Source organism: Plectrocnemia conspersa, unplaced genomic scaffold (genome assembly GCF_051122295.1).
Source record: "Plectrocnemia conspersa isolate PC_06_02 unplaced genomic scaffold, ASM5112229v1 ptg000006l, whole genome shotgun sequence".
Taxonomy (NCBI): Eukaryota; Metazoa; Arthropoda; class Insecta; order Trichoptera; family Polycentropodidae; genus Plectrocnemia; species Plectrocnemia conspersa.
The window spans coordinates 13,042,438-13,053,834 of NW_028277170.1; the positions used below are offsets into that span (position 1 = coordinate 13,042,438).

An 11,397-nucleotide genomic window follows, 5' to 3' on the forward strand; every position below is an offset into this window, starting at 1 on the left:
TTGCTAATGTAGAGAATAACCGCCACCCCAGTGCTACTCAAGTGCCGGCAAGTTTTGGCCATAACAAATCTAAATGTAAATCGGCCCCCATATGATATTTTTTGTTATTAGTCGTTCTTTCATATTTTTCACAATGCTGCCTAAAAATTTACCTGAAATAATTAGTGAAATTGGTCTGTTGTCTATTAATTTCACATTTTTTAATTGCATCACCTTAATCGTAATCTCTGTGTCTAACATATTTTTTATTTACGTTCTTTCGTCGCTTCTACAAATCGAATCGTCTGACGAATTAATTTGTTAGTTTGTACAACACGTATATGTTTGTTTTGAAGAAAATTAAAAAGAAGTAAAATTTCAAATAAAACGTTGTACATCAGCTCTAGATTCTATATATTGAGATTTTTTATTGACTCCAGAATATCTAAAACTAATAATAAACTTATAATTACGAATATAACTTTGATAATTATTAGGCTTATTCGCATAATATTATTAATCGTCATATTATAAAGCTTGTTTAAGATTATGAAAATATAGCATGTTAATACTGTATCGTCGTCTAAAAACACTTTATTATTGTAAGCTTTGATAAAGTAAATATATTTTTCAAAATTATAAAACAATATCATAACGTATGTATTTTCTTAGAAGCGTCGCCAGCGTAGCGCAGTCATCAAGCGTGGCATAGAGGAGCGTTTGAGCTAGTGATGCTTCCGAATGGGCAACGTCGCCAAGCCGTAGCCAGGTCAGATACACTAAACAATTATATACATTGCGTCTAGAGACGCTACTGGCTACGTCGCCGTGGCGTCGCGGTGAGATAGCGGCCTTATGGAAAATAAATAATGTTGTTATGTTTGTATATTAGTACTGTTCTGTTTTCTAATAATATATTTTTATGAGTATCTTCCGAAATTTCGCATCGTAATAAGTTTCTTTTATTTGTACGTTGCTGGCAACACTATTTTTCACCATCGCGTTCCTTCGTTACATATGGCAACTCCGAAAGGCGAAGCTAAGGGTGCGGTGGCCTACCGAACCGGGCAAACGCTCTAAGGGGGCCCATGGCGTGCGACATTGTCGTGACTCCGGGCGTCAGCCCCATGGGGGCGCCCGTTATGACATCAGTGGGCATGTGCCGTACATGCATGGCCGAGTCGAGCGACCTCCAGTACATATTCTTCGGCACTTACCAAATCATGGAAAAGACGCTACCTGAGCTCATCGAATACGTCGCTCAGATCAAAGTACTATTATTTTAAACCATGGCAACTACCTCTTTATTTCTTTAAAAATAAAAAAAACGATTAAATATAACGACCATCAATCTCCCATTCGTTTTGTCTTCTTCTTCACATAGTAAACGCGTGTATCAACAGTATACAATAGAAATTTCCATAAATTTAAATTATACGTGTTTTTGTCATTTAGGTCCTAAAAACTTATAGAATCTGCTGCTGGCTTATTTATTTATAAAAATGATCAATTAACTGAATTGTAGAGTGTACTCATTAAAAACTATAGTCTTATTACAAAGTTATGATTTTGCTGGTGCACTTTGTCTCTGAGCTGTGTTTATTTTCCCAATTAAAATTTATTATTTTCTATATTACTACTGCTAATGCTTTTACAGAGCTCAAAGTGATCGCCTGTTTTCAGGAACATAACCAAGTTTACCAATAGCCTGTTTTTTTGTTTTTGTATTCTTTTTAAAACATTTTGTAATAGAATTTTTTTCATATCAGGTCGATGAGAGCGATGGACTTCCACATTATGTCTGCGAAACTTGTATCAGTCTAGCAAAATCAGCTTTAGTCTTCAAAGAACAATGCCAACGAAGTGAATCTTTGTTTAAATCTAGACTAAATTGCTATCAAGAAAAGCCATCTATTCCGATTAAGAGAGAATTAGAACATTGTGTGGACGTTGCTTATCTATTCCAAAATAATGTTAAAGTCGAACATGAGTCTCAGGACATTTTCAGAAAAGGCAAAACGCTGTACATAGATGTAGAACAAAATGAAAACTCTAACATATATGGTCCATATCAATGTGGTATTTGTACTGAAAGATTTCCGTTTGGCAATCAGTTGGAGGAACACGTCAGAAACTATCATCCGGAATACGTGGCAGCGTCCAATGGCGAAGAAACCTTTCCTGCTGAAAAATTCACATGCGAAATGTGTAATAAGAATTTTACCGAAAAAAGAAAACTGCTGTCTCATATTGAAAGATGCCAAGTCAGAAATGCTAACAAACAGCTCCTTGCTAACGATCTAAATGAAAATGTAAATATGTCGATTAATAAGTTAAATTGAATGTTAATTGTAATTGTTGTTGTGTTTGTTTCAGGTTAGCTCTAATAATAGTGTAGACGACTGTTTGGATAACGACTACAAACAAGAGGAATCAGAGACTGATAATGAAATAGACTTTCTGAAGCCAAAGGATATTAAGTCTGAACCGGAAGGAAGTATAATCGACAACGGTGAAAATGCTAACTCAGTGGATACGTTAACCGTCGAACAATTTTCATTGGACGGCGACAATAGTCGCAAGTCGAAGAAGCGCAAAAAATCTAATGGAATTGGCAAAAAGGAAAAGCGTAAAAAGAGACACAGCAGTAAAGCAAACGAAGAGCTTGTTAATAACGGAGCTGAAATAAGAGACAACCTTTCATATCCTTTACCATATTCATGCACCAAATGCGAGAGGAAGTTCAGAAAACTAGAGTCTTTGAACGTCCATTTGAAAAAGCATGAAGAACAATCTTCCAGAGTTTATCAATGCGACCAGTGTAAAAGGTATGTGCGTATTTATTTAGGAGTGACGCTTCAATTTCCATCAAGGGTATATCTACTTGGGAGAGGATTCATATTTTGTATTGGTACATTTGTTAAAATTATTAACAATCTAAATTGAAACATAATTTATTTACATCTGAAATTTGTTTTACTTTTATAAAGAAATTTAATAGCATTTTAAACTTCAGTCCTAGTTAGAACAGTTAATGTGGGAAAATTAAATTTATAGGTTTGTCACAAAAATAATTACGATGAAATTTTATAATCTGGATACAAAAAACCATTCAAGTTTTTGTTCTGGGGGAAAAATAACGTCTTTCGCAATATCTTTTTCATTTAATTTAAATATTTATAATTAGCAGCACAATTAACTTTAATAGTTTTTGAATAAGTAAAAGAATAATCAACCCGGTCTGTGAATTCTCGCTAACGAAAAAGTTAGTATCCCAAGAAATATATGATTTTCTGTGTATGAAATGGAATGGGGGGGGGGGGGGGAGCATAGAATTGAGCCAGCTATCAATTTTAACCCTCTCCTTTTTATATATAATTTTTAAGTAATGATTGTGTGTATAATTATTAAATTCAAATTATATGATTAATTACAGGGAGTTTCAACGTAAAGGTCACTTGGACAATCATATTCTAACACACTCCACTGATAAAGGATTTGCATGCAATATTTGTCCAAAATCTTTCGCCAGACAAGACAGTTTGAATTTGCACATATCGAATCACAAAGGCGTGAAAAAACATCAGTGTAACTTTTGTGAAAAAGGATTCAATGTTTTGTCTACGCTCAAGGATCACATCAGGACTCATACAGGAGAAAAGCCGTTTCTTTGTTCAATGTGCGGCAGAGGTTTCAGTCAGAGTACAAACTTAAAAGAGCATCTACGGCGTCATCAAGGATTTAAGCCGTTTAAATGTGCTTGCTGCGATCAGAAGTATGTCTATTTTCCGATTCTCATGATAATTTAACAGCTCCGACGTTTTAAAAGTATTCTTTTTCTTAGGTTTGTTTCCAAAGGCGAGTTAGACGCTCACACTCGCAAGCATAGTGGTGCTCATCCTTTCGTGTGTGATATTTGCGGCGGTGGTTTCACCACCTCAAGCTCGTTGGTGAAGCACAAGCGAATTCATACCGGAGAGAGACCCTACCAGTGTGACTATTGTCCTATGCGGTTCACTGCTCTCGGAACACTCAAAAACCATCGTAGAAGACACACTGGAGAAAAACCGTACAAGTGTGTTATCAGTGTAGAAGTATAAAGTGTACTCGGTAAAGTGATTTAAATTTTATTTTCATTTTTAGATGTGTTTACTGTGAGAAAGCGTTTGCGCAAAAAAATGATCTGGTGTCACATACTCGAACGCACACTGGTGAAAGACCTTACGTGTGTACTATGTGCGGACATGCTTTCAGACAGAGTTCTGCATTGAAAACTCATTTCAAAATTCACAGCAGCATACCGGAGGACCAGATGAAACTTGAAAAGAAGTCTGAACCTATTCAAGTCAGTACTTGTTACATTAAAATTTTAATTTATTCTCAAAATTTTGCAATCCATATTTTAGAATAAAAAATTTTCAAAACCTAATTTGATTGTGTTCAAAAACAACAAAATTTCTTTGTATGTTAAATTATAATATTATATATTGGGCCATACAGTGAAAAATTTTTTAATTTTTCTATTTAAGAATTGCTTATATTTGAGAATATAAACCAACCACGTATATGTATTAATGTAAAGATGCACAGAAAAATATTTAAAATTTTGTAGGGATATATAAGATAATTTTCATAAGACTTATAATCTCAATGCTGTTCAATACATTGTATTTTGGGCTTAAAAACCCTTTTGCCGGTAAAGTATGTAGAAATATAAATACCTACATTTAATACTTTAAATTAGTAATACATGTATTTAGATACAGTTAGGAAAATGCATGCTCTAATTTATACTTTCACTTTACATTTTAAAAGTCTTTACAATCGACAATTTGATAATCTATAGAATCATTGTGAAATTAATTAATTTGTTTATTTTTTTTTAATTTCAGATCGTAACTCAACTGTTAGTAATGGATGATAGTCATTCATCAGCCAATTTACTGACACCGAAAAGCGAGTCCAGTCATTGAGAGTTGAATAGTTATCATTAAAACGATTATTAATTGCTATTTCCTTAAGGTATACTGTAATTTTAATTTTAATTTGCGCACTTTTAATGTTAAGTGATTTTGCAAATAGCGTTTTGTACAAGTTATCAATTTGCAAAAAATTGCTGCTACATTATGTATGTTTATAAAAGATTTTTTATAAAAAATATCGTATTATTTTTTATAAAATGTGTTTTTGAACGCAATTGCACTGTCTGTTGTGCGATCCATATTTAGGAAGAAGCATAGTGAGTTCTGAAACTTTCTATTCGTCTCCCGTATCTCTTCCTTGTTTGCCATTTATATTGATACCATATAACTATAATTGTCCTTTGAAGTACATAACCACAAAATTGGGTATTAAAAAATCCCATTCAGATCTTCATGATAACGAAATATATTAGTCTGAATTAAGAAGCGAAATGTTCGAATCGATAATTAACGAAACGATAAAAAAATATATTATCGATTGGATAGATAATGGTCGATAACTATAAATGAAATTTATCGTTTGATCGATATTACCGTTTGTGTAATCGATAATGAACGATATTAATCGATAACAACGTTTGTTATCGATTAATATCGTTTAATATAAATATTATCATTTTATATTAATAGAAATATTGTTTAATTTTGTACAACCTCAAAAATTTTTAATACATTATTATTATTACAAAATTATCTGAAATTACCAGTTATAAATTAAAATGACCAGAACATTAAATAATAAAAATATTACTTTAATCTTTAAAGCCAAAAAATCACAAATATTATAATTTCAAAAAATTCACCTTATTTTAATCACTTTTTAAGATGCATTGATGCGTTTACAGCACGATAAGTCTTCAATCAGTTTCTGTAACTGCCTCTGATTCTGTGTAACTTGCACTGATAGTCTGAAGGACCAATGCTGACAACATCACCTGAGTCTGAATCTGGATCATACACAATTCTTTGGACCTTTTTTTTTAAGTTTTCGGTAACTGTCTTTGAGTTTTTCTTGGAGTCATGTTCATAGTGTTGCTGGAGTCCTTACTTGCTGCACTGGATGCAGAACCAGCACGACTTCATAGGGTTAAAAATGATGGTACACTCTCATCATCCCTCTCACCGACATGTAATTCTTCAACAATAGGAATCCCAATGTTGTATTTAGTGATACGGGCTCTACTGTGATTCAGTTGTATGCAGAGGATCTTCTCAACATTTGACGGGTCAAACCTTATCTTCTGAGATGTTACGAGGTTTCCTCTAGCAGAAAAAACCCGTTCACTTAGAGCCGAAGTTGCCAGGACAGCAAGCCATTTTTTGGCTTCAGCCGCCAACAACGGGAAGATCCCGTTGTAGCCTTTCCACCAGGTCAATACATCAATTTTATAAGATGAAGGTCCGGGATAAATCTTGAAGGAGTCCCACTACTTTTCCACCTCTGATTTTGTCCGATTCAGAGTCTCATGCTGAGCTTTTTCAGCCACCAACTAATCCACGAAATCCATGTCGTCGAGGGCAGGTGTTGATGCCAGTTTCCTGTTCGACCTCTTGAGACGATGAATGTGAGTCAATAAATCTTCTTAGAGTGGACTCTTCCTTATTGAACTAAGTAAGAGGTCTCTTTTAATACGGGTAAAGTAGATTAGACATACATACATGGTGCTCTTCAAGGCTAGGATTCGACAAAACTCGTTCCATTTGTCTCTGAAATTCAGTGATGAATTCTTTCGTGAGTTGTGTTAGATCAGCAGAGAGCACTTTTCCAAGATAAGAGAAATGTGAATATTTTTTGCGCGGTCAGTGAATCATCATCAGAAAGTCCCTCACCCACATCTTTAACTTTTTCTAGTACCAGGACTAGTTCGGCCATAAACGTGAAGTCTTCTACGTTGGGGATTGTAAGGGCGCATAATTTCGCGCGTCATTGGTTAACATTGTTTTATTTTGTACTGTCCCGCCAAATATCGCATAAACAAATGGTAATATCGTTCATTATCGATCGATCGAAAAATTCATTATTGTTCATTATCGATATTGAACGATAATCGATAATGAAAAATTATCGTTGTCATTATCGAAAATTATCGATCATTATCGTTACTCAATCGATACGAAACGGAGACTTTGATACTTAGTCTGAATATTGTTCTTAGTCATGTTTATAATTTTATAAAATAAATATTCGTCTTCATTTTTGACAAGTTACATTTTATTGTAGTTTTGATATGAGCAAAGCAAGAACTTTTTTTATTTTTTAAATTTATTTTTGTAATAAATATACACCAAATAATTGTAAAAGTATTTTTCTAATACTAACAGTATTAGAAACATTGGTTTTGTATATTTTTTATTTTAATTTTATTATTCTCGTTTGTAAACTTAATGTTTTTAAGTAAATAAAGAAAAAGTAACATGAATGTCTATTTTAGCATTTATTTTTGCTACTAAAATAAAATACTTTTTTTATTTATATTTTTTATCTATATTACAAGAAAAAATAACGGGCAAGTTTAAGTGTGTTACAATATACAATAATACTAGCACCCTATTCTGAATATTTTATAAAAATAATACTTAACTGATCACTGTTAAAATTAAGTTAAAAAAAATATGTTAAAGTACAATAAAATTATAATTATATAATATAAAATAAAACATTGAAGAAGATTCAATCTATGTAAATTTAAAAAAATGAATTAAAATTATTAAACTGATAATTAGAACGAAAGAAAAAATACGAAAATCGAGAAATTGAAAATATGCATTCAGATCAGACTATTTTCACATGTAGATTGCTTCATTCCGTGTCTTACGCAAATGATATTTTTTCATTTTTAGTAAAATCACTATGATGAAGCAGATTATACAATAGAGGTCAATAGCAAATACATACTACAGTATTCAGTTCACCCTGAACGCGATCAACGTTTAATTTTATACATATCTTGTTGATCAGTTGTGTGTAGACAAAAAGCTTATTGTATGGAAGAAAAATTAATATCTCATTTATGGATTTATTTCTTTTTAATAATAAAATATTTTTAAGGACTACAAGAAATACCAGCTTTACGTGGCACTAATGATTGTGAAAATAAATTTTTCAGGGTTAATTTGAATCCTGTTTAGAAATGGTAAGCTTAAACAAATATGAATAATCAAACAAATATAATTATCAGAATGCAGAGAATCAATTTTATAGATTTTTATTATTACCTATGGCAGAAGGTCTCATGTCAACTTTCTTTGACTATTATAAAACTACCCTAGAAATGTTTATATAATATAACAGTTTATGACACGATAACTGCTTTTGTTAAAATCAGATTTTCTTGAAACTTCTGAAAAATTGAAAAAATGTCAGCTATTCAAAAACTCATAAATCCGTTAATTTTAGAGATAAAACTTTATAAAAAAAAATATCTGATTCTGATTCTGTGTGGCCATTGTTGGGAGATTTTTTGTTGGTTATGGAAACTACATTTTCAAATTCCTTTCATATAATTTCTATTTTTGTTTAAGACACTTACCATAAAGTATAAAATCAAGTCGGTAATACACCTTAACAGCATGGGCTATGGCCAAGCTTCATCAAAATTGTGATACACTATATCACTTGATAAAATCAGTTTGTTTGCTTGCGGTTTTTAAAGAGTGACATTTTAGTATTTATTCATATTTCTAGAGTGATTTGTGGATACCTACTACAAATGTTGGGATATTCATAGTATACACAAATATTTGGATTTTTGTGAAGCAAATATGATTTATTTCGAGTTTATTGTTCTTTTTAGTGCCTGATGTATGTATATTTATAATGCAAAATTATAATAAAACTAAACAATCCAAAATTCTGCCAGCGATATGTAATTTTTATTAGATTTGTTTTATCTTTTTTATATTTATATTTCAACCTTAAAGCTATCCTTTATTTGATTTATCACCTGATTTTTTTAGAATTCAGACAGTATTCATAGTCTTAGGAAATTATAAAATTTTTTATACCTCAATCAAATATTTAAATTAAAATACTATTAAAAATTGCTTTATTTGCTTAATGGATTATTTTACATCCAATATCAAAACAATGCCTTTATGATAACATATGAAAAAAATCTTATTAAAGAGTACTTTTTTGTTTAATTGTTTTTGTAGCTTTATAACAATTATTTTAGAATTATATATATATATGATTTGTTGTCAAACTTCTTATTTTTTACATACTTTCCTATAAAAAAATCTTTAATTTTTAAATGGTTTAATGTGTTTTTTATTTCCTATATTAAAACAATGTTATTTTGATTTCATGCACGTACGCATTTGAAGAATTTCTAATAACATTTTATTGTACTATTCTAAAGATTCTTTTAATAAATTGGTTAATGTGATGATATCAAAAAAAAAATGGTTTTATCATTACATATTCACTTTTAATGAACATATTTTCAAATATATTTTATACATTGATACTAATAGAATTAAATACTATTGATGAATTGCTACGATTTGATCTGTTTTACATTCAATATTGAAATAATGATTTTCGTCATCCTATATGTATATATCTTTATAGGATTTTTTTTAGGTTAATGTCTTTTTTGTACCTCATATTAAGATTTTTTATTTTTAAATTAATGATTTAAAAATATTTGTAGTTTTGGTGAATAATGTACTTTTTAATGTCTTTTAGAAATGATTAAGATTATCACCTCAAATTTTCATGTATTTTTTTCCCTTGTAGGTTTAATTAGTGGTTTACTCTTTTTATTGTTCACTTTAAAATAAATATAATTGCAATTTGTTTATATTTATTTAAAAATAACTAACCAAATCATACTGATGGTATGTAACATTATATAGCAAAACTAATCGTTGCTATATCATGTAACTGGTAAGCAACCCATCAACGTACCCGTTAAATATATACTTTTATTTCGAAACTGCAAAAACATATTTTAAAGGGAGCTTTATTTTTTCATTGTACATAATGAACACATAGCTACAAAAGCATCTGTTAAATAATTCATTAAGTTAAGCACTGCGATCACTATAAAACTCACTAATTTATGATGTAGTTACTTCACATGATCATTGTATGAATTTGTTTATGAAGATTGATTATTTATAATCTGTATGTCTTAATTGTAAACAAAATATGTATTTTTTTACTATGTGATGCTGTTTTAAATGAGGAAAAATAAACTTCAGCGAAGACTGATGTTGTTTTATTTTTTGTGTCATGAGGCGTTGAGAATATTAAGGTCGAACTAAACAACTGTCAATTTTTTTATTTCATAATAATATTCCTCAAATCTCGAAGAGTAATATAATAAAAATTCGACCTTAGAATATAATTCGAAAGGTTTATAAAATAATAAATAATGCTGGATGACTATGGACAAATGAAAGCAATTAAATTCGCTTTTAATATTTTCAACGCCTCATAGTATGCTTACATTTTTATTTGATATCTAGGATTGCTTCTAAATATTTTTTGATGTTTTCAACTAGATTTTTTTAGTGTGAAATTGCACTAAATGAAATCCACATTTGCATTGAAACGAACAAAAGCGAGTCAAATTAATATTTTAAAAGTGCGATAAAAATTCACACTGCTCTAGTGTTCCATATAGTTAGTTCTAAGAATGGCCAACATGTGGAATATAAAGGCACAGCAGTAGCTTAAAATGGCCATCTCTTTTGCAACTCACAATTATTATAGATTATTTTCTAAACTAAAATTGTCTAAGCTAAGTGTTAATTAAATTTGTATTGTATAGATCTTGCTTCCAACTTAAGAAAAAAAAACAAAAAAATTATTCACCTTTTAGGTACATGTATTTAATTGATCTTAAATTAATACAATTCTTTTGCACTACATTTAAACTTTATTATTTCTTAAACACTTAATAAACTTTCATATATTCTGATGAGCTTTTATTTGTTCTACAAATCATTTTACATAACGTTTATTTTATTTTGAGAATATTATTAATAATTTTTTTATTATGTACTTATTCCTTGTTTTTTCCACTGTACCAATAGTTGAAATACTATTTCATAAAATAATATACACATTATAAGCACTGACAACTGTTTAAATACAATAGTTACTGTGTTGATACAATTATTATTCCCAGCGATAAATAATAAGCAACGCATATTAACTTTTGCTGTGCATTTATTATTATTGATTATCAAGTAACGTTGCTTTGCTGCTTATTTAAAATTTTACAAACTTCAATTAACGATTTGTTTTTATTATGATTTAACAGGTACTATGAAGAATATATTGTAATCTGCGCTTTATGACTGGATAATTAATGATTATTAATAATATAAGATTTTTATAAGATTTTTTACCAAAATATATTTATAAATATGAAGCTGTATTATTTTATTTGTAAATATGCATGTAGTTTCTTTAATAACAATT

The 11,397-nt window shown here is 30.0% G+C and overlaps 1 protein-coding gene across 2 annotated transcripts; it reads left to right on the forward strand.

Annotated features, from left to right (window-relative positions):
- The first annotated feature begins 992 nt into the window (after positions 1–992).
- Positions 993–11,347, forward strand: LOC148234269 (uncharacterized). 2 transcript variants are annotated; one of them, XM_088188467.1, is made up of 8 exons: positions 993–1,250; positions 1,749–2,291; positions 2,356–2,807; positions 3,416–3,754; positions 3,824–4,054; positions 4,123–4,324; positions 4,872–5,001; positions 11,237–11,347. In XM_088188467.1, exons 1-7 carry the CDS (start codon positions 1,068–1,070, stop codon positions 4,950–4,952), a joined length of 2,031 nt encoding a protein of 676 aa, XP_088044593.1. In that variant the 5' UTR covers positions 993–1,067; the 3' UTR covers positions 4,953–5,001; positions 11,237–11,347. The 2 variants fall into 2 exon arrangements, with proteins under 2 accessions (XP_088044593.1, XP_088044592.1); XM_088188466.1 differs by lacking the exon at positions 11,237–11,347 and having other exon boundaries at positions 4,872–7,419.
- Positions 11,348–11,397: the final 50 nt, after the last annotated feature.